This window comes from Gracilinanus agilis, chromosome 1 (genome assembly GCF_016433145.1).
Source record: "Gracilinanus agilis isolate LMUSP501 chromosome 1, AgileGrace, whole genome shotgun sequence".
Classification (NCBI taxonomy): Eukaryota; Metazoa; Chordata; class Mammalia; order Didelphimorphia; family Didelphidae; genus Gracilinanus; species Gracilinanus agilis.
The window spans coordinates 366,757,807-366,778,459 of record NC_058130.1 but is presented as its reverse complement, the minus strand read 5'-3'; the positions used below and the strand labels follow the sequence as shown (position 1 = coordinate 366,778,459).

General features: G+C 34.4%; 1 protein-coding gene across 1 annotated transcript in view; it reads left to right on the top strand.

Moving 5' to 3' along the window:
* Positions 1–20,653, top strand: part of ITGA2 (integrin subunit alpha 2) — a 141,914-nt gene that overhangs the window by 49,165 nt on the left and 72,096 nt on the right. The window contains exons 3-7 of the mRNA XM_044657746.1: positions 1,559–1,668; positions 7,630–7,721; positions 15,336–15,450; positions 15,837–15,964; positions 19,069–19,217. Coding sequence (XP_044513681.1) covers positions 1,559–1,668; positions 7,630–7,721; positions 15,336–15,450; positions 15,837–15,964; positions 19,069–19,217 — 594 coding nt within the window. The remainder of the gene's footprint in view (positions 1–1,558; positions 1,669–7,629; positions 7,722–15,335; positions 15,451–15,836; positions 15,965–19,068; positions 19,218–20,653) is intronic.

Below are 20,653 nucleotides of genomic sequence, written 5' to 3'. Positions count from 1 at the left end.
CAGAAAAGGGCCTTTAAAAGCAACAATATTTGGGAGAGTTGGAATATAGTGATGAGCTCTCCAATTCTAGTTCTAAAGCAATCCATGATCCTAAAATATTTTCATTCCTAAAGATATGAAATCAGCAATTAAGTTAGAAGGAGAAGGCATGACTTTTCAGACAAGAGGTGAGGTTGGCCATTCTCAGCATGTTCTGAGGAACAGAAAGGAATGGGGTAGATGGAGAAAGTTCCAGAGAGATTCTCAAGAGATTTTTTTTAGAATGTGAATCTTCAAAAGTTTAATTTTTCAATTTTCTCAAAGTTAAGAATTGTGGACTCATCAGGTATATTCATATGCAGCCTTAAGTACAAAAATGTACACATAAATGATCTTTGGTCATATTAATGCTTTATGTCTTTACAACATAGTCATTTTCTGCTACCCTCCCCAACTGAATCTTGAAATATGACAAAGGAAAACAATTAAGTGAAACCATGAACTACAAAAACCTTGTCTAATAATATATGTAAGAAGTAGTATCCCACCTCTATGTTACAAGGGAATAGAGGTGTTTTATCTCTTTCCTAGGGACTGCATTATATTTTACACATATCAGAATTCCACTTCGTTTAGTCATCTTTTCACTGATAGTGATTTTTTATATGTATGGTTTTGAAAATATATATATGCATGTATAATGTTATGTAGTCCTTTTTTAGTCACATCCAACTCTTCATGACCCTGGAGTGGTTTACCATTCCCTTCTCCAGTTCATTTTACAGAGAAAACTGAGGCAAACAGGTGCAGTGACTTGCCCAGAGTCACATAGCTAGTAAGTAACTGAGGCCAGATTTTACTTCAGAAAGATAAACCTTCCTTACTCCAGCCCAATCCATACTATGCCACCTAGCTCTCTCTATATATAGGTATATGTATATGATGTATATATCTGTGTGAAATATATTTATTTATTTCTTCTTTAGTCCATACATTCTACTTTAGTCCTATTTCTCTGCATTCCTCACATTTTTTAATTTCTTACTGTATAAATATTCCATTACACTAACATGCCACAATTTTTTGCCTTTTTCCAATTGTTGGGTATTCTAGGCTTTCATAATCAATTGGTTTTTAATAAAGTTAAGATGGTCTCAAAATGTTTCACTTCATCGTGATGGGGAAAGAGGCTTACAATGATAAAATATTCATGTTTTAAAGTGCTTTGTTTTGTAGAATTCTATTTTGTTTTCAGTTTTATAATTTTTCTCAAGATTTTTTTTCTTTTATTTAGTTCATAGAATTAAAATAACTTGTGTGACCCCAGTTAGTCATATCCATTCTCAAATGAAAACTCCCATTGCTCTGTGGCAAGTATAGGTGTGTATGATCTTTGGTCAACTTGCATTGTTTTAGATGTCTAAGAAGTTTTATAGCTGAATTTGTTTGAAAGACCTTTATTCATTAATTTAAAGATTGAAATAGATGTATTTTCAATGTTAGTTTCATTTTATTTCATCTTTAGAGATAAATAGCTTCATATTTTATGTGCAATAAAAGAAAAACATCTTCTTTTTAGGTTGCTTGTTGGCTCACCATGGAGTGGTTTTCCAGATAACAGAATGGGAGATATCTACAAATGTCCTGTCAATTTACCCAGTGCCATGTGTGAAAAATTGAATTTACAAAGTAAGTTGCAGTGATTGTTGATACCATGATTGTTGAAAATGTTGAAAATTTAGTTGTTTTTTAAATTCAGATTAGCAAAATAAAACAGCAAATGGAGCACATGGCCTGATGGCAAGTACGAGTAAATGTTTTCCATATTTTCACAATTTAGGATCCAAAATTTGTGAGAAACTTCAAAAACAGATTCCAGGATATTTAAATGTATTAGATGTAGGAGAAAAGTATACAGTCTACCAATTTGCTTATACCTGTTTTTTACAGTTAGATGCAAATTTGTACCAAATTCCATCTGACTAATCCCAAGCTATCTTGACTACATTAACTGCTTTTCATTTGTAGTGTTCTGGGGCTATTTATACTCCTCTCAATATTTCTGTCTCCAGTGGGGCTCTGCCCCATCATGACCTGAGTTTTGGGAAGTCAGAAGTGGTACCCAGTTGAAAGGAAGTACAGAACAGACACATGAGATAAATGAACGTGTGTATATGTATAGATGTACAAAAGTAAGATGTACCTCCTTAGTAGGTAGTGTGTTCCCTTTCTCTAAAAGTCTTCAAACAAAACCCAGATAACCCCTTGTTTGGTGTGATGTAGAGGTGGTTTGTTCATACAAGACAATGGTATTTAAATTGGGATCTATGAACTTGTATGTATTTTTCAAAAAATACATGATTTAATAACTATTTCAGTATCATTTGGCTTACTTTGTAGTTCTATATATTTTATACACTTAAAAACATTATTGTGAAAAGGAATCCATAGATTTCACCATATTTCCAAGAGGACACATGACACATACACACAAAGGTTAAAAACCCTTGTTGTAAGTATTAAGCTAGAAGGGCCCTTCTAAATCTATAAGTCTTTTTTCTGAATATTTTTTATCTGTATTCATACTCATACTAATCATAATGGATTTTGGATTAAACATTATGTGTCATCCTTGTCTATTTTTTTTAATTAAGACTGTTAGATTGGAGATTCATCACTTCTAAAAAACAAAGATACTCATAGAAATGATTTATGTTCCAAATCCTGCCAAGTGTGTTATTTTCTTAGGATCTGACCTATTAAATGGTTTCTTCATTATTTAGGTCAGCAGGGAGCAACTAACAGTTTGATCTGTAATTTAATATTATAACTCATTCCCCTGGGATTCATCCAAATGCAGACTGCTTGCTTATACTTATGTAAATGAAGTAGGTGCTTAAATATGTTTGATGATTGTGAAAATATTTTTTCAACCTTTGAGCCATTGTTTCATGTTGTATGAGTTGGCTTTGTTTCCACATTTGCAAGATGAGGCATGCTCAAAGTAAACTCACTAATTTATATTGATTTGGTCTGAAATATTGCAAGAGAATTGAAAGTTAGCTACAGGATCTTTACTTCGATGTTTCACTTTTCAGGCTTTCAACCAATAATTGGTATTTTAAAAAAGTTTTTATTGTGTTTTTTTCTTTTGATTCTTTTGATTTTTATATGTCAGTCAATTCTGATAAAGCAGTTATCACTGGCATTAGCAATTTTACACTCTTGAAATGATCATTTGTTACTTGGCCAAAAATATGTATATTAGCCTTCATAATCTGGTAGTGTTAAAATGATTATTGGACTCTTGATACTACTACTATGCTTCTAGGGGATATTGGTTAGGGAAGCTGTGTCTGTATTCCCCTAGGTAGCTGGTGACTGGGGAACACCAACTCAGTCACCTTTGCTGGATGATATAATTCCCCTATTCTCAATAACAGTGCCCAGGTAGGACTCTCATGGTCTGGTGGATGGGTAACCCTTTCAGGTCCCACCTGGGGTTGGATTAATTATTAATACTGGGCTCTAATAAGCCTTGGATCACGTTTTCATCTGACTGTGTTGCTCCCTCCCCAAGGGTCGTGATATAATGACCACTCAGGAAGGTACTTAATGAAACTTTATCTATTGATCTTAAATAGGGAAAGGAATAATTAGGAAAGGATTGGGGATAGGAGACCCTGTCACACTAATATCTATGATCAATAATCCCTCAGGACTGTAGGCTGTTGTTTCAGTAAAGCTGGAGCTAGTGTTTCACACTCCTCTGATTCATCTTGGCCACTACCAAACCAGAGAGGGCAATCTGCTCGGTTGTTACAGATATTGTGATTTCTCTCAGCTTCCTTATTATTAGTTTGTGATTTATCAGCCTGCACAGCCTTTAGGAAATCACCACCCTTAAGAAATCCACACTCTTCTTCTTATATCTCGCTCCTCCCGGTTACTACCTGGGGGCCTAGAGATCTAAATAGCTATGATGATTCAGATGCCTAAAGATTTAGGGAGGTTCAGAGAGAACCAATGACCCACGGTCAGGGATCAACAGATCAATCCTCCAAGCCCAGGATCAAAGATCAATGGTCAAAGCTCAAAGACCAAAGACCCCTCCCAGATGACTGTTAGGGGTATTTATACTCTCAGGCCAACTGCCTTTGCCCTGTCCTCATGGCCTCTGGGAACATTCCAAAGTCTCCAGTTGTCTTCACCTGTTAATCAAGGTGAGACTAACAATTGTCAGAGTTTGAATATAACAGTAGTAACATTTTCCACAATATTTGATTTGCATTTTCTTATCTTTTAGTGTAGTCCTTCTTTACATTATTTTAGTCTTTTGTATAATATTAATTTAATTCTTTAGCAAAGAAATCTTGAGTGTCTCTACTATAATAGTGCTATTCCTGAAAGAGCTTCAAAGATGAATCAGACATAAATAAATGAATTTTAAAAATCAAATGCTTATTATGAACCAAATAGCATGCTCAACACTTTGGCTAGAAATAGAAAATTGAGTCCCTGATCTCTAGAAGCTCATGTTCTATAAGGGAGGGGAGATAGAGTTGAGAGAGAGAAACAGAAAGACAGAGACAGAGAAACAGAGAGACAGAGAGAGATACATATAGATATGAAGTTTCAGCTACAAGCAGAAGGAAAGGGCCAGAGTTTCTTAGGTTGCAGTGCTTAAAGTATTTATTTAAGATCATTTCCATAACAGCACTCAAAAATATTGAACCATTTAACAGTGCTACCTTTGGTGGTGAGAACTTTATTTTCTGAGTGTTTAGTAGCTGTGGCTGCTCAAAGGAGGAGGCAACAATACCAGAATAGGCATTTGTTACCTGGCATCTCCATAAAGTTGCTTCCCTGGACCATGGCTACAGGGACAGAACTAAAAGCAGAAAAGACAGTATTTGGGGTCCCTGCTATGCCAAGAGGTTTTCAGCTTACCTGCCCAGTTGGTGCTGAGGAGACTACACCCTTTCTCTGCAGGTTTTTAAAAAAGTTTTCTCTTTTATTACTATGATCTTGAAAAGTTTTAACAAGGGCCAGATTAGAAAAAGACCGAGTAATCTAGGTAACTGTTATTCTCAGGTCTATTCCCACATGGCCAAAGAATCATAGAATCATGGTGTCAAGAAGAATCTTAAACGTCTTCCAGGACAACTCGTAACTGAAATATATCTTCTCTGATGTGTCCTTAATGAACCCCTTGCCTCCTGAGGCATTTAATTCTCAAACCTCTTCAATTATTAGAATAGTTTCTTTATGCATATTAGAAATATGCATTTCTCCACTGCCTTTTCAAGCTGATATAGTCTTTTGTTATAGGGGATTCCCTCCTATTGCCATGTTCCACTCAGGAATTGTACCTTGCCAAATTTTAGGTATATCTATAAGTTAATCTTTTATTATTTTAAATTTAGATTAGTTTGCTTTGTCTTTGTTATCTTAAGTCATGGGTATTATTATTGTCCTTCTTTTTGGATATTGCCTTCTGTAAATCACTAGACCTTTCCATAATATTTTCCCATATTTTATAGCTGCTCTTCTTTATCATATCTATGTGCCATACTAAATAGTGTTGCCTTTGGAGTCAGGGAGACTTGAATTTCAGTCCTGTCTTGGGTACTTGTGAGATCATGGTCAAATCATTTAATACCTCTAAGCCTCAATTTCCATATCTATAGGATAATGGCACCAACTTCACAATATTTGTATGAAAATATAATGATATAATACACTGAAAGCACTTTGCAAGTCTTAAATCACTATACAAATGTCAACTATTATTTATATCTGCTTTAAAGGTCATATATGGGTAATCTCTTTCTCCATTTATTTAAAGTCCTCAACATATCAAGAGACATGATATAAACTTATGTCAATGTATTTATATATGTACATCTGTTTGTATATCTGTACATATACAAATATTACTTGTGTATATACACATATGTGTATAAACATACACAATCTTAAGTTCTATAACACAAATCTGCATCTTATTTTCTCATATCATTATCTTAAACAGCTGCGTTTGCTTCTTAGTCTTTGAGGCACTTATATGTGGTCTAATGGGAGAGCTAAGGTATATACACAACTATAAATACAGAATTGAATTGACAAGTGCATATGGGAAGTCAGAAGAAGGTTGTGTTAGTTTTGGAGGTGGGCATTTTAGATAGAGAAAACAATGTGAGCAGTGTTAGGATATGGATCAATAGCCCAGTTTTTCTAATATACTATTGGTAGAATGCAAACTGATCCAAACCATTTTAGACAGCAACTTGAAATTATATCCAGAGAGTTATAAAACTGTGTATCCCTTTAAACTCGGAAATATCATTGCAAGGTGATCAGAGGAAAAGGAAAAGAACCTATATGCTCCAATATATTTATAACAGTTCTCTATGTGATAGCAAAGAACTGGAAATTGAAGGTATGTCCTTCAAATGGGGAATGACTGAGCAAGTTGTGGTATATGATTGTAATAGACTATTACTGTGCCATAAGAAAGGATGAGCCAGTAAATTTTTTTAAAACTTGGAAAGATCTACATGAAGTATTGAAGAGTGAAATGAGTAGAACCAAGAGAACATTATATAAAAAGCTACAGAATTAATATTTGGAGAATAACTTGTGAATGTCCACCTATAGAGAATGAACTGAAAAAAGGAAACAAAATGGCACAATCTATGTATACAAAAAAATTGTCCATTTTGTCTATCAAATAAGGTTCATGAAGGGGAATGGTAAGACTGGAGAAGTATTTGAGGGCAGGTAGTAGAGTGCTTCAATAGAAGAATTGTTAGTGCCACATTTATTTGTTAGTGGAGAGCCATGAAAGGTTTCTGAATAGTGTAATATGACCAAAATTGTGCCTTAGAAAAATAGCTCTGTCAACAGGATCTAAGATGGATTAAAGGCAACTACTAAAATAGAGGTAGTAAGGTGTGTGTTTCTCTCAAATGGGATACTTAGGGTTGAGAAGGAATGTGGGAGGAAAAGGAAGCAGATGTGAAAAAGTATAGAAATCTATACACATCAGGATTTGGTAAATGGCTATGGGGAATGAGAGGCAAGTAAATGGTACAGTGGATAGCATGCTGAGTCTCAAATCAGGAAGATTCATCTTCCTGAATTCAATTCTGGCCTCAGTCACTTATTTGCTGCGTGACCCTAAGCAAGTTACTTAACCCTGATTGCCTCAGTTTCTTATCTGTAGAATGAACCAGAGAAGAACATAGTAAACCATTCCAGTATCTTTGCCAAGAAAACCCCAAATAAGGTCAGGAACATTTGGACACAATTGAAAGTGATTGAACAACAAAAAGTGGGGTATAAGGGAGAAAAAAGAATTTACTCTAAATTAACTAAATTACTCAAAAATTTCTAGCTTCAGTTGAGTAGGAGAGAAAGGGAGAAATTATCAGGAGTTGAGTAGGGTGAAGCAACAAAGATATTGAGTTCATTTTTGTACCTGGCCTTCATCCAGTCTGTTGCATGTATGATGCTGGATTAGGTGCTACAAATTACCACATTAGCCTATCTGAGAGTCAGGCAATAGTCTTGGACGTATTTTCTAAATGACTTTAACAAGTGGTGGAAACTTAATGGTTTCTCTCTGTTAATTTTTCCTTCTAAAAGCTGTAACGAGCATTCCAAATGTTACTGAGATAAAAACAACTATGAGCCTTGGCTTGACACTTAAACGGAACTTGGGAACTGGAGGGTTTCTGGTAAGTTTCAACTTTTTATTTCCTTGTCCAATTTTTAAAGGAATGATTTAGTCAGTTTTCCTATATATCAGTTCTAAGATTCCAATATCCAGGGATGGGATCTGCTTTCATATTATATTTATAATGTTATTCATGTTTCAAGTGTTAAATAGTATATAGCTCTATAGAATATCCAAACATTTCACTTAGACAAACCTATCATTTGCCTTAAATCCAGATTGTATATAGAGAAGGAAGCATGAAGTAACATTTCCTCCTAGCTAGCACAGACAAGTTTCAAGATTTTTTTTGGAACAATAGAATCCCTTCTACTCTTTACTACCTTTGGTCCCAGGGACCCTCACTCAAATAGGCCATTTGGAAGTTAGTGTTTCTTTTTGAAAGTATATTCCAAGGAGGCAGCTGAGTGACTCAGTGGATTAAGAGCCAGGCCTAGAGATGGGAGGTCTTGGGTTCAGCTCTGTCCTCAAACACATCCTAGCTATGTGTCCCTTGGCAAGTCACCTAACTCCCATTGCCTACCCCTTAACACTCTTGTGTCTTGGAACCAATACAAAGTATTAATTCTAAGATGGAAGGTAAGGTTTGAAAAAAATAAAAAAGTATATTCCAAGATTCTTCATTTTATTTGCTTTGTGTCCTCTGACATAATTTAATTTAAAATTGATTGATGAAAACATCTCTAATGGCCTTGTTCATGGCTATGGTTAGGATGTTTATCACACTGTTTTTATAATTGCTGTAAGATCAATCCAAACCATTTCATGTCTTTGGCTATGAACAGCTTCTCATTAGTGAAGATCCTCTGTCCTCCCAATCTAAGCCTACTTTTTTTTCCTGGTGCTTGTGGGTATTTGAATAAAGAGTACCAAAACTCATATTTGCATACAATTACTATTTATAATTGTTATACATGAAGACTGCTGTACACAGTAAAACCCTTAATACAAAACAAAGTAGAGGGATTGTTGCCTTCCCTTTAGTTCCTAAAGGAAAGAGTAAAAAGAAATGAGAAGAGACTGTTGAGTGAATGACAGTTATAGGATGTAAACTCATTTGGAGAAAACAGGAAGAGATTTAAAGAAATGCTAAAGGGTAAATAGTTAACCAACTCCTAGTTAAAAAGAAATAATGTTCAAACAAAAGGAGTGAAAGAAGTAAATGCAGGGGATCGTGGCAAGGGAGAAGGGGGAAGGAGAGAGCAAGAAAGAGATGGAGAGAGTGAAAGAAAGATATCCCAGAGAGAGAATGAGAACATTGAAGAGATAAATACATGATTGAACAGGAAGAAAAGAGGAGTGTGGTCAAGTTGGACACAAGAGCTATTGATATCACTATATTCCTTTGGTTACCAGACATCACCTAAAATACATTGCTGAAGAAGCAAAGCATCTTTCTAAAATGAGAGTAAGAGTCTATTGATTGATGTTTCCCCTCAGATGTTATAGTGGAATGAAGTTTTCTTGTGTCATGATTTTATAGGGCTGAGGACTTTTATGTCATGGAGAGAAGAGAGCTTACTCAAGAATTATTTCATGAATTGGCAGGTTGCTGGGCTTAATGAAAGATGTATACAATATTACTTATGAGTTTATATGAACATCTATATGGATTATAAACATTATAAACAAATAAACAAAGATTATAAACAAAATCTATACACATTAATAGGTTTTGAGTATAGTTCATTTATCTCTTTAAAAATTTGTACTTATTAGAGTGTGAATGTTACTAAATATTTGAAAGTTATTTTTTTTTAGTAATTAGTATCAGTTTATCCCTGTGTCATGTCAGTGAGTGTCCAGGAAAGATAAGTAAATAGTTGGAGATAGTTCTCTAGGTTTCCTTTTTCAGTCTTGAGAACACATTAGAAATAAATACTTCTTACTTAATATAGCAACCAAATATTGAGTTTATTTAATTACATACCTATAATATTAGACATTTAATTCTTTACACATTAGTGATAACTGGTTAAAATAATGTGGAAATTAAATTAATTTGAATAACAGATCTGCATGCAAAAATTAGGCTAAATCATGAGAATTACTGGTCTGTAAATCGAATTCTCTGTTTTCCAGAGTATTGTTTTCAGTTGAAGCTTTGGCAGCCTTTTCATTTCTAAAGTGGAATATTTAGCTCTGTTACTATCCAAGTTCAAATATTTTGGTTTAAAATTACTGAGTATATCTTTCTCTGTTTAAATGATATTCTGCAACACTTGCTGTGACACAAATGCATCTGAGTGGTTTTCAGTTAATGATCTTTGGTTGGTTTTGTTACCTTTTGTAGATTTTAAAAAATTCTTTCTATTCTTAATTGAAGAAGGGAGGAAGCATGGTATCAATAGGGCTAAAATTAGGAGTCTGAGATTGTACTCCTGCCTCAGTGTGTCTTGGGCAAGTCTCTTAATCTTTCAGGATTTCAGCTTCTTCAGCTGTAATATGAAGTGGTCAGATGAATCCAAAGATCCTTTCTCATATTCTCTGACTCTCTTACTTAAGACAGCAAGGTAGTACTTGTAGTAGAATGCTTTCCCTGGCATCAGAAAGACCTGAGCTATATAATCTGGCCTCTGACTCTTTACTAACTGTGTAACCTTGACTAAGTTTCTCCAGTTGTAAAATAGGGATAATAACCTACCTCACAAGGTGGTTGTAAGGATCAAATGAGATATTTTTAAAGTACTTTGCACCACTCAAATGACAGATATTGTTACATAACCCTGACAATTCACTACTTATACTTATTAAGATGAAATTTACTTAGCTTCATGAGTAAGAGATATTCACCAGCTTTGTGACCAGTAATATTATCTGAAAGAATTTTACATTTATTTAGATCAGTTATGTTTTACAACCAGCTGAAGTTGTAGCTTTGTTTGTAGGTATGTTTTGGATAGTACCAAATATGATTATTTGGCATTACCTCCCAATTACAAATGAATTAAAGTATGAAATATATTTCAAAATTTTTTATTTTCAGTTCTATATTCTCTCCTCCCTCTACTCTTTCCCCCACCTATTTGAGAAGACAAGAAATAGAATACTGCTTATACATATACTGTAATGTAGAATATATTTTTGCATTTGCTCTGTTCTGAACAAAACAAGAAAAATAAAGGAAAAAAAATATGCTTCAGTCTGCATACCGAGCCCGCCATTTCTCTATTTGGGAGTGTATAACATTTTATTTCATGAGTTAAGGTATAAAATATGAACTTGGATAAATGTGAATAATGCCTTTGCTTATGAATCAACACCTTGGGGTATGCTTTAATAATTTTCTTATGGTTTCTGATTACCTTCTCCATTGTTTTAAAAGGTAGTGTGTTCACAAATAGGTATGAGTTAGGAATTAAAGTGTTTAATTGCACTTTAATTCAGTGATACTAAGTTTTACCCATATTTGTTTTTGTAATTCATCCTTCTGAATAAGGAATGATGGATATGAGGGTTGAATTGAATAGCTATAAAAAATAGAGAACAAATTTAAAATTATGTGCTGGTACTAGGGGAGAAAACATTTCCTTAGATACTTAAGAAGTCATGATCTTTAAAGCATTCTTAAGATTTATGTGGAAAAAAACTGCTAGTCATCAGATTGGTAGACTTAACTTTAAGTTCCAATATTAAAGGGTAACATTTTTTACATTCTCAATTGTCATCTCTCAATTCCAGCAACTTAATGCTGTTTCTCATTTCTTTTAATAATTCTTTGTATATTTGATCTGGTAAAGAATCAATCATTTCTCTTTTTTCTATTAGAGAATTCTGAAGAACATTTGCATAATTTAGGAGGGATACAGGAAGAAGCATCATTAGCAATTTTAAAAGCCATTTAAAAGTTTTGAAAATGAGTGTTTACCCAAGGTACTTGGCCTTGTAAGCCAGTTTTAAAGAGGAAGAGTGTATCTCATACATGGAGCATGAAATGTTAAGACAGCTGTTTCCTACTCTTCATTTTTTGGCTACCAGCAGGAAGATGGGTTACAATGATTCAATTTTCTCCCATTTCACTGTTTATAAGAATTCCAAATCTTTTTGTCAATTTTTATTTAACAATGTCAACCTATACCTTTATATTAGGCTAAAGAGTTTTCTTATGAATTTTTTTCTTTGCTTGTTTTCTCTTTTAAGCACATTTCCTGGTTTTGAGGGGGTAGAGAGCATGCAAGGGCCTAAACCTATTCATTCATTGGTATATGGAATTCATAGTGAGGAAACTCTTTCAGTCAATAAAGATGACCAACTCTTCTGCAACTTTGTCTTGGAGATTAGCCATAGGACTGAAGAAGTGGCAATTTCCAGGGTTACTTACATAGCCAGGTCAGAGAAATGGTTCTCTCCATTATGCCTCTCTCTTGCAAACATAACCACATAAATTAGACTTTCTCTAAGTTGTAGTTTATAAATTTTGGGATTTCATCATGACTTAGGTATCCTTGGAATCCAAAGATTTCACAGAGAGTGGGAGTAGGAACTGATTAGAAGGAAAGGAATATATGGGAATTATTACAATAAAAAAGTTGAAGGAATAAGAGAGAGCAGTGATTTGGGGAGACCATCTGAAAAGATTGTGAAGACAAAGTATTGTTATACTGTATAAAATGGCAGAGATAGAACAATAATTATAGGGGCCTACAAAATGGAGATAATAAAAGGACTCATTTAGTCAATAGCCAATAAATTGATATGGTATAGGTCAGCCTGGTACACAGAATGTTCTTTTGAATTTAGAGTCAGAGTACTAGGTTCACCACTTTCTACATATGTTATGCGATCAAGTCACTTAACCTCTGTGGACTTCAGTTTATTTTTTAATAAAATAAAATAATGTACTTGAATTTGATGATCTCTGACATCTTTTTGAGCTCTCATTCAAAGGGTTTAACCTAGGGACCACAGTTCCCCACAAGTTGTCTATGGATAGAATTCAAGGGGTCCATGTACTTGGATAGGTAAAAAAAATTCCATTTATACTTTCATTAATCTCTAACTAAAATTTAGAATTTTCTTCAATCATTTAAAAACATTATTCTTAGATAAGGTATTTAGGCTATACCATTCTATCCATGGGATCTAGCATACCAAAAAAAATAGCTAAGAACATCTGCTCTAACTACAATTCTGCCATCTTATGTCATCTTTAAAGTGAAATATTTACAGTATAATTAGGTATACTGAAATGACCACACATTGTTTCTAATCACCCAATTAAGATGAATGCTTTAAGTATCAAAGGCCCAGAATTGAAAAAGTGGGCCTTTACTTGTTTTTGCTTCATAGATTACTAAAAATCCCACAGTTGCTATCCTTTTGGTTTCTAATTCAGTCCAAGAAATATTTATTAACCACCCACTATGTGCTAGACACTATACCAATTTCTGGGGATACAAGTAATAAAAAGAAAAATAGTCCCTGCCTTCAAGGTATTTAAATCTAATGAGATGAGGGGAGAGAACACACAAATAAAGATAGGAAAGTTGACAAACACACCAAAAGGTACCCAACATTGAGGGGCCTCTTGTTCTAAAACCAGGCAGAGTGGAGTGAGCTGAGCATCTAGTTTATGCCCTCTATAAAGGAAGTTATTGGGTTTGATATTCTGCCCTCTAACTCTCCAAACAGAGGGGAGAAGAGGCTGAGAAAAGGCTTGATTTAACATTATGGTGATGATTTTATCTTTATTTTATTTTAATAATGGATTTCCACATGTTTTCCGAAATTATATGATTCATGTTGTTCCCCCCTGCCCCCACCATCCCATGTTCCGTAGCTGACAATAAATTCAATCTGGGTTATATCTGTATTATCAAACAAAACATATTTCCATATTATTCATTATCTTATAAAACCAAAATCCCAAATCATATACCCAAATAAGCAAAAGTCATATGTTTCCAACTGCATTTCTATTCCAACAGTTCTTTCTCTAGAGGTTGATAGCATTCTTTTTCATAAGTCTCTCTGAATTATCTTGGATCATTATATTGCTATTAGTAGCTAAGTCTATCACAATTTATTGTTCCACAGTATTTCAATTACTGTGTATAATGTTCTTCTAGTTCTGCTTATTTCATGCTGCTTCAGTTCATGTAAGTCTTTCCAGCTCTTTCTGAAATCATCCTGTTCATCATTCCTTATAGCATAATAGTATTCCATCACTATTATATACCACATTTTGTTCAGCCATTCCCCAGTCGATGGGCATCCCTTTAGTTTCCAATTCTTTGCCACCACAAAAAGCTCAGCTATAAATATTTTTGTATAAACAGGTCCTTTCTCATTTTTTAAAAATTTCTTTGGGATACAGACCTAGTAGTGGTATTGCTGGATTAAAAGGTGTGCATTATTTTATAGTCCTTTGGGCATAATCTCAAATTGCCTTCAGAATAGTCGAATCAATTCACAACTCCACCAGAAATGCATTAGTGTCCCAATTTTGCCACAGTCCCTCCAACATTTATAATTTTCCTTTACTGTCATATTGGCCAGTCTGATAGGTGGTACCTCAGAGTTGTTTTAACTTGCATTTCTCTAATCAAGAGGAATTTAGAGCATTTTTTCACATGATTATTGAGAGCTTTGATTTCTTCATCTGAAAACTGCCTGTTCATATCCCTTTGACCATTTTTTAATTGGAAAATGACTTGGATTCTTATAAATTTCACTTAGTTCTTTGTGTTTTTGAGAAATGAGACCTTTATCAGAAAATTTTGTTTTAAAAATATTTTCCCAGTCTGTTACTTCTCTTTTAATCTTGGTTGCATTGGTTTTGTTTGTACAAAAACTGTTTAATTTAATATAGTCAGAATTATCCTTTTTACATCTTGTCTTCTTTGGTCATAAATTCTTCCCTTCTCCAGAGATCTGACAAGTAAATGATTTTATGTTCCCCTAATTTACTTATAATATTACTTTTTATGTTTAAATCATTTACCCATTTGACCTTATCTTGATATAGGATGTGAGATATTGATCTAAACCTAATTTTTGCCATACTGTTTCCCATTTCTCTGAGCAGTTTTTGTCAAGTAGTGAGTTCTTATCCCAAAAAGTGGGATCATGGTGATTTAGAAATGATGAACTTATCCTGAGAGGAACTTTTTTTCCCACGGAGTTGAAACTAGACAGGCCAGCAGATGCAAGGTGGAGTTCTTGCATGGATGGTGACATATTCCTTTCTGTTTTTGCTCCTTCACCCATGTGGTTTCCCTAAGTCAACTCAATGCCCCAGGCCTGCTGAACACAACCCCTAAACCCCTTCCCTATGATGATAAAGGACTGTAAGAAGTAGAATAAATCTTTAGTCTGGTTGCTTCCTTCTTGACACACTTTTCCCCAAGATTTCCCTGACATTCCTCACTGGATTGAAATGTCTGGTTTGGTCCATTGGAGAGTTTAAATATTCTAGCTCCCCAATCCTTGGGCTTGTGGCATCTCATAAGTGAATAAAAGTGATTTTTTTGTTGTTGAGAGGCAAGAAATGATATAGTTCCTCTTTATCAATTCTTTCTCTGGAGGTGGCCTTGGGAACTTTAATATAACAAAAAAATGAAAAAATATGGGTTTCAGTGCTTTTAATATTTATAAATTTCTCATTCCTTTGAAGGCATGTGGACCACTGTGGGCCCAGCAGTGTGGAAATCAATATTATGCAACTGGCATCTGTTCTGACGTTAGTCCCAGTTTCCAGCTCCTCAACAGTTTTTCACCTGCAGTTCAGAGTAAGGTGTTCAAGGACAACTATTTTGGACAATGAATTAAATTTAAAGGAAGGGGAGCAACTAGGAGGCTCAGTGGATTGATAGCCAGACATAATTCTGGGTTCAAGTCTGGTCTCAGACACTCCTAGCTGTGTGACCCTGGGCAAGTCACTTAACTCTCATTGCCTAGCCCTTACTGTTCTTCTGCCTTAGAACCAATACTTAGTATTGATTCTGAGATGGAAGGTAAAGATTTTTTAAAAATTAAAGGAGGGTTTAACAAGATTTATTTAAAATCTATCCCCTTTCTTTTTTTAAGTGTAGTGTCTTTATGGGCCCTAAGACACAACTTAGCTTTGGAAACCTCTGTTCTACTCACCTAACTCTCTCATGTTTTCCTGTTTTAGCTTGTCCTTCCTTCATTGATGTTGTGGTTGTATGTGATGAATCAAACAGCATTTACCCCTGGAGCGCAGTAAAGAATTTTTTGGTCAAATTTGTACAAGGCCTGGATATAGGTCCTGACAAGACTCAGGTAAGGACAGTTACCAGGTCATAGCCTTAGCCTAACCCTTACTAGCTGCTGAACTGATTGATTCTCCTTAGTGACTCATCTATGAGGCAGCATGGTACACTGTATCATCTGGGCACTTGGGATCAGGAAAGACTTGGGTTTATAAATAAATAAAAATATCAAATTCAATGTGTATACCTCACATTTTGTTTTGTATCAAATAAAATAATATGAGGCATACTATGTGATGCAGTGAATAAAATGCTGGGCTTATAATCAAGAAAACCTAAGTTCAAGTCCTGCCTCAGATTATTTTATTATTATTATAAATCTGTTTTGTATATTTTTATATCATGTAACTAATATGATACTATTTAATTTAACCTCTGACTGCCTCGCTTTTGTCATCTGTAAAATAGAGATGATCATAATAGCACTTACATCCCAGAGCTATGAGGGTAAAATGAGATAATATTTGTAATGCACTTTACGACCCTTAAAATGTTATATAAAATTACTATTGTTATTGTTGGAAACTGATTACAAATCTTAAAATTCTAGATACTTATAATTATTATTGCTGTTGTTGGAAAGTACTTTAGAAATTTTAAATATTAGCTATTATTATAAAACTTGTTTTTTCTCCTTTAGCCCCCTTGCCCCGTACCCTCATGCTCTTCTTCCATAACAACTATCAAATTCCAGAAGTGAATTCCCTCATTTCCCTCATCTTTTTTCTCTTCTAATAATTTCTCAGCATCCTAATCCATTCTCTTCACTCTTCTCCTATCTCAGAGAAAGGGCAATCTCTATTCCTGCTAAAACTAATAATATTTATTTGTTCTTAATCCTTTTTTGTTTCTGTCTTCTCCAGGTCTTTGTTCTAGTAACTATCCCTTCTCACATATTTCCAAATTCAATCTTGTTATTAAATTCTTCCTGTCTTAATTTAAATGTGTCCAGCTTTCCACATTATTAAAAAAGACTCCCATAGATCCTGCACCATCCCACTATTATCTCACTTCTCTTTTTGTTCATTGACGAACTGCTTTATCCAATGCTTGTATTTCCTTCTTACATACTCTTTCCGTGAACCCTTGCAATATAGCACATTACTACCACTCTACTGAAAATGACTTCTCAGGGGGCAGCTGAGTGGCTCAGTGGACCGAGAGCCAGGCCTAGAGATGGGAGGTCCTAGGTTCAAGTCTGGCCTCAGATACTTCCTAGCTTGGTGACCCTGGGCAAGTCACTTAACCCCCATAGCCTAGCTCTTACTGCTCTATTGTCTTAGAGCCAATACATAGTATTGTAATACTGTAATAGAATACAGAAGGTAAGGGTTTAAAAAAAAAGTAAAAGAAAATGCCTTCTCAGTGATCATTAACCTCCACATCATTAAATCTAGTGAATTTTTATTTCAGACTCAGACTCTTTGACTTCTCTATAGCATTTGATACCCTCTCCTTAAACAGACTTTTTCCTTTTGACCTTTGAGATTCTATAATTTGATATATATCATCTACCTCTCTGACTACCTTCTTGACTCCTTAAAGTATAAAAGATCAAGAATCTATCCTGGATCCACTTCTTCACCTCTTTTGTATTTACATTGCTAGTCATATTCATTCCTGTAGCTTTAGCTCTTAGCCCTGTATAGATTGTTGACCAAAGCTATAACTTCAGCTCTACTTCTCTCTTGAACCACAGAAATGCATCTATAACATCCCTGCCTAAATGGCCCACTGGCACTTCAAAGCCAATAAATTCAAAGTCAAACACCATTATCTCCCTCTAAAAATCTATTTTTTTCTTTATGCTTCCTTTTTGTTATTGTTGAGGAAGAATCACCATTTATCTAGGATTTCCATTTTTGAGATCTTGGAGTTATCTGTGACTCTTTCCTCTCTTGGGGTTTATATCTAATCAATTGCTAAGCCTTTATAGTTTTATTAAGACAATATCTCTTGCATCTACCATAAACCCCACCTTCCCCTATTTCCATGGCCATCACTAGTAGCTATGCTCTTTATCATTTGTGTTAACTATCTAAATAGTCTCCTAATCCATTTTGGCTCTCTTCCATTCCCATATGATCTGATATATATCTGATCATATCACTTCTCTGCTCAAAAATTATGACTAGCTTACTATAATCGTCCAAATAAAGTTTGTACTCTTTAACTCTGTGATTCATAACCTTTCCAAATTTCTCTCATACTACTCCTTTCTGTCCAATCAAAGCTCTATCCAGACTTTTGGTTGTTGTTAATGCTTATTATTGCCATACCCTATTATTTCTCATTTTACTACTCTGGGTACTCTGAGTAAACAATCTCTACTCTACTCCCCTCAACCTTTCTTCCTTGAATCTATCCTCTCAATATATCCTATTGATTTCTCCATTTGTCCTTTAAGTTCAAAATGAAGTACCTTCCATTTTCTTGAAGTCTTTCTAGTTCTTCCACAATTAGTAATGAGTTTTATCTTCATCAAATGAGATAATATTTGTAAAGCACTTTGCACAGAGCCTGGCATATAGAAGGCACTTAAATAATTGTTTATTCCCTTATTATGCTTTACAAGGAAAATTTTGCTTACATTTTCGCCAAAGTACTCATCAGGTAAGTTTGTGTTACATATATGCATAGTATATAATATCTGTGTGTCATATCTCCCTTTTTCATGAGGGTAGACATATTATATCTAAACTTTTCATCCTCACATCACCCCGCTCTTCGCTGATACACCTCACATAATATTTTTTGTACGATACATGTTTATTGAGTTTGAATTGGGTAGCTCTTAATATGAAAGCATCTGACTTTTGAGTCTTACTAGGATTTATCTTTTGAGATAATATGGTAACATCCTTTAATTTGCCATAAAACAGAGTTTACTGAAATTTTGAGAGGAAACATTTCTTTTAATATTCTGTAATTTGATGAACAGGTCTATGTACTTTATATCTGAAACTTTTATGTTACATATATTGTTTTCTATATCTTTATGTGTATATATGTGTATATTCACTTGACTTTAAATACCCTTTTGTATTTAATAGGAGCAAAAGCAAAAGACTTGTACTTTTCTGTTTTATTAATATGCTTCTATTTTTTTTCAAGGTGGGGTTAATTCAGTATGGAAATTATCCACGTGTTGTGTTCAACATGAGTACTTTTAAAACAAAAGAAGAAATGGTTAAAGCAACATCCCAAACAATCCAACGTGGTGGAGATCTTACTAATACTTTCAAAGCAATTCAATTTGCCAGGTAAGAGTCATCCTGGATTCCTCATTATCTCTCACCACATCATATCCAATCTGTTTCCATGCTCATTTTATCTTTGCAATATCTCTTGAATATATCTCCAGTTCTCCTCTAATACTATCACCACACTAATGGAGGCCTTCATCACCTCATGTCTGGGCTATTTCAATAGCCAACTGTTGGGTCTGCCTGCCTCAAGTTTCTCTCCACTCCAGTCTGTCCTCCATTTAGCCAAGAAAGTGCTTTTACTAAAACACTAGTCTGATCATGTCAACACCCTACTCAATAAACTCTTTGGCTTCCCATTGCCTCAAGTAGAAAATACAAATTGCTCCATTTGGCAATTAAAACTCTTCATAAACTAACCCTCTCCTACCTCTTCAGGCTTCTTACATCTGACTTTCTTCCTCAGACTCTTCCATCCAATAATATTGGCCTCTTAGCTATTCCATAAATAAGACATTCCATCTCTTGGCTCCAGGCATTTTCTCTGTCTGTCCCCCATGCCTCGAATGTTCTCTCCCCTCTCTTCCCCTTCACTCCAACTACTGACCTCCTTGCTTCCTTTAAATCCTAATAAAAATCCCACCTTCTACAGGTAACCTTTCTAACTTCTCTTAATTCTACTGTTGTCCTTTTAAAATTATTTCCTATTTATCCTGTACATTGCTTATTTTGTATTTATTTGTTTGTATGTCATTTCCCTCCATTAGACTGTCTTTTTCCTCTTTTTGTATTCGACTTAGCACAGTGCCTGGAACATAGTAGGTGTTTAATAATGTTTATTGACTAATTGATACAGGATAAATTTTAGACAAAGCAAAAAAGAAAAAGAATGGGAAAATAGTAAAGAAAAATTGGAACAGAAGTATACTTACATATATATTTTACCCTTCTTTGGTTAAAGTAATACTTTGAAGTGGAAATGCAGAGGAGAATGGAGAGTTCACAGCATGAGAAACTAGTTATATAAATACATTTAGAGGATTTGATGTTTTTTTTTAATGTTCTACACAAGGATCCTATTAAAATTCAAAGGAGTTGTGAACAGTATAATTAAAACTACAGGAGGAAAAGCTAACTTATAACTAGATATTTTCCATAATTTGATTAAAGATAGAACAGGTGGGGTTAGCTAGTGACACAAATCGGTAACTTATTAGTGTCACTGTTATGATTCTACCTTCAACTCCAGATTTTCACTTTGGTGAAGATTTGTTCATTTACTGCTGTTGTAGGTCATTATTATTGATGCCTGTTGCTAAATGCTTTAGAATTGATCAAAAGGGTACAAATACCATTATCATTAATATCATTATATTCATTAATAACTATACCTTGTAATACCCTGGACTGACAGGTTTCTTGATTTTTTTAGACCCAATGGCCATCCACCTCCAATTTCTTGGACCTAAGAAATTTCCCTCTCTGACAGTCTT